This window comes from Aphis gossypii, unplaced genomic scaffold, assembly GCF_020184175.1.
Source record: "Aphis gossypii isolate Hap1 unplaced genomic scaffold, ASM2018417v2 Contig00763, whole genome shotgun sequence".
Classification (NCBI taxonomy): Eukaryota; Metazoa; Arthropoda; class Insecta; order Hemiptera; family Aphididae; genus Aphis; species Aphis gossypii.
The window spans coordinates 47,409-51,077 of record NW_026083270.1 but is presented as its reverse complement, the minus strand read 5'-3'; the positions used below and the strand labels follow the sequence as shown (position 1 = coordinate 51,077).

Sequence of the window (3,669 nt, the reverse complement as noted above, 5' to 3'; positions counted from 1 at the left end):
GTTCCGCAAGGGCGATGTAGTATACTACAAAGCACACCACCTATCGAAAGCACATTGTAATTTCCATGCCGGTTTCGCACCAAAGTGGTGGGGACCGGTAGGGCTGGCGAAGCAAGTCGGAAAAGGAGTGTTCCTGACCGACCAGCAGCCACCGCGGAAAATACATGTGTCTTGCCTAAAACGCGCACCCACGGGACAAAATTAAAATGAATTATATTTTTTCTTAAACGTAATTTATATCACCACCGTCATGCAAATCAAAAATTTTTTTTTTGTTGTTGTTTGTTTTGTTCGCTGCGCCCCTCTTACCCCGCCTAACAGGAGTTACGGACAACATGAGCGGCCAAAACGTGGAAAAGTGGCAGCAGGTGGCCGACCTCATTGCGCAACTGGGGTTGATGGGAGCGGACCAGCCGACGACAGCCGCCCAGGTCATAGAATGACCACGCAACAGCTGCTACAGGACCCAGTGCGAGCTGCCATCTATCGCCGGGGTTGGGATGATCGGACGGCAGACATCCAGCGGACCCTGCAATACCAGCCAAGGTCCACACGGTTGCCGCCGACCACATCAGCGAGGCCGCCGACCACACCAGCGAGGACGCCACAAACGGCAGGACGATGGTCGTCACGGCTGCCAGCACCAAGGCCGCCACGACTGTCAGCGCCGAAGCCAAGACAGCCGAGGCCGGCAGCACCAACGGCGGCCGAGGTGGCAGCCGTACGGGTCCCCAACCCCGTGACGATCCAGGAACCAGCACCGGTACCAGGACCGTCAGGGGCACCCGTCATATCGACGGTGAAGGAGCGGACGGAGGCACAACTGGAGCGGAACCGTAAAAAGTTCCGAAAGCTAAAGGAGAAGATGAAGGCCCGGGGAGACGTGGCAAGCCAGCAACACCGGCTAGCCAAGCACCCGAGGCCAGAATCTGATCCCGAGGCCCCCAGCCAACCTCCACCCGAACCGTCAACGTCGACAGCAATGGAGGTGGACATACCGGCGACCGAGGGTGAGACGCCCTTGGAGCCGGTGGCAACCACCAGCCAGGCGCAACTAAGCCAAGTCACCCGACCGGAGGCACCCTCCGAGGACGATTGGCTAGCTGCGTCAGGTCTGTTGCTGGACGGGCTGCCGGAGATGGAGGACGACAAACCGTTCTGCACTCCGATTGGGTCACCAAACCAGTCCTAAGTGCTGCGCAGGTAAGGCGAGCCTACCTCAAGCTAAGGCGAGAGGTAGCGCAAGCCGCACCACACCCCCAAAACAACACCGACCCCGGTACAAGTACACCCGTTTGCGGTTTGGGGGGGGGAGTATGACACGGTACGCAACGGCTGCCAGTACAAAGTACAGGCATCGCAGCGACCGGTCTGCACCTTTATCAACCGCCATCACGGACGACGACAAGACGGTTCTGTCGACTCTCCCACCAACGCCCCAAAGGCTAGGCAGGAGGGAAGACAGGCCGTGCCGAACGAGTACCGGCCGCCGGCGGTCGGGTTCTCTTGCGTTAACCGTCGAACAGCGTACCAAAGTTAAGTTCGACAACCCAGCCACACTATCGGCTTACTTTTGTTTTTTATTTTTATTCTCTTTTGTTGCTTCGTTGTTTTAAAATAAAACCAACACCCACACACTCGTGTAACAGAAACCGTGCGTTCGTTGTTTTCATCGTGCTCTCTCTCTCTCCTACATACAACCGAGACCGGTGAACCGCGGTCACCCACAACAGCACTACCGCCGTCACCGCGTCAGGGCTATGAGATATCTATAAGATATCTACGAGATATCAAGGCTAAGTTAGTATGACCATGCCTCGTGTCAAGGGTAATGCGGATGCTACTATGACCATGACTCGTGTCGGTATAGTAAGCGCACCAATAATTACAGTGCACTAATGATGCATTTGAGATGTTATTGCACATTCTCAAATTCGTGTCCGAATTTGCAACAACAACTACAAGGACACCTGGTTTCACCCAGAAGGCGACAACACGACGTAAACAAGAGACGCGCCACAATATATAAGGGAGCCCGAAGACCAGCAACGGTAGATGTACCAAAGCTATCAACAACTGAGCACTTTCACGTCACTCAGCCACTTATTTTGTTTGTTACATGTATTTTATTTATATGCAATAAAGACATATTTCGTAATTAAGTTTAACTTTAATTCAAATTAACCATCTGGATTCAAATCTGATACTGGCACGCAACAGTCTATTCAACTTATCACTCAACTAAATAAAATTTGTAAATACACGTTGTAAGTTGTTACTGATGGAATGCTGACACAATTCAGAATAATATATATTAAAAATTTGAAATTTGCTTTTCTCCAGTTTCTAATACCATTAATATTATCAAATTTATCATCATGAGTATTAGTTGAGAAATTACGGCAAATAAAACAGAATACTGCATCATTTTTTTCACTGTACTCAATCCAACTGAATTTTATATAGAAACTTGACGAGAATGCTCTATTTTGAAAGCCAAATTTGGTTAATGGATAAACCTATATTTAATTTTAAAATGGGTTCATAAATTTCTATTTCAATTTTATTTGGATATAATTATATAGTCTTGTAAATTATACATTTTTAATATAATTTTAATGGTACTTACAGGCAATACTGGTTGTCTTGGGCCTGTGTCCTTTGTTCCCAAATCATCTGGACAAATCTGCACGCCAGTATTATGGCTTTTGTCAGTTGCGATCTGTATAGCTGGTGTTCCGTCACAAGTAACGGAAGCCTGAAAATTAACATTAAAGTTAAATAACTTGTTAGTTTTTTTTAAAACAAATTTTTAACTTAATTAGTTACATTTTTTAACATATTTAACGAGTTAACTTCAATTTAATTTTATACGGATTTATTATAATTATTTTACATTTTGAATTTTTGAATTGTATTTCAAACATTTATTTATAATTTTGTTGCTCTATGAAATATAAGGTAATACCATAATTCACATAGAAATGACCAAGAATATACAGGAATGCAATGATACTGCCCGAGCTTGAAACAATTTCCAAATTCTTTATTAACTTGTAGGTATCATATTTTGCTTACCGATTCGAAAGTTGTTAAGTTTTTAACTTAGTTAATTATTTTTATCCATTAATTTTTAACTTAATGAAGTTATAAAAAATATATGAAATAACTTTTAACTTACTTTAAATTACTTCTTTTTATATTAACTTAACTTATCGAGTAAAAAATAAACGTTAACTTGCCCAGTCTTGCGTAAAGGCTTAGCCCAAAAGTGGTTAAAAGAACTTACCTCAAGCTGCTTGTCTGTATTCGACGTTGTTTTATTGAAATATGAAAATAATGTATTCATTTTATTTTATTTTAATTTATTATGTTTATAAATCTTTTGTGCAATAGTTATTATACTATTATAGGAAAATATTGTAAACAAAAAAAATAAAACACTAAACGTGAACGAAGAGCAATTTATTACGAGGTGAATGAATCGCGTAGACTCGTGGTTGGGTTATGGTACGATCGGACACTAAATTATAATACTAAATAGTAAAATACACTAAATTCTAAAAACTAGCATAATTGTTGTTAATAATTGATAATATTAGTGACGGCCGGTACGATATGCAAGCAAGCTACAAAACTATTTTAATCCTATTCTGTAGAATTACCCAT

General features: G+C 42.9%; 1 protein-coding gene across 1 annotated transcript; it reads left to right on the top strand.

The window, feature by feature from the left end:
- Positions 1 to 439: 439 nt before the first annotated feature.
- On the top strand, positions 440 to 1,435 carry LOC126555246 (proteoglycan 4-like). The gene has a single exon (XM_050210196.1). The coding sequence runs from the start codon at positions 440 to 442 to the stop codon at positions 1,190 to 1,192; it is 753 nt and encodes a 250-aa protein (XP_050066153.1). The 3' UTR covers positions 1,193 to 1,435.
- The last annotated feature ends 2,234 nt before the right edge of the window (positions 1,436 to 3,669 follow it).

What these genes read in the sequence shown, in the direction of transcription:
- LOC126555246 (XM_050210196.1), top strand. Translation starts at nt 440, where the DNA reads ATGACCACGCAACAGCTGCTACAGGACCCAGTGCGAGCTGCCATCTAT.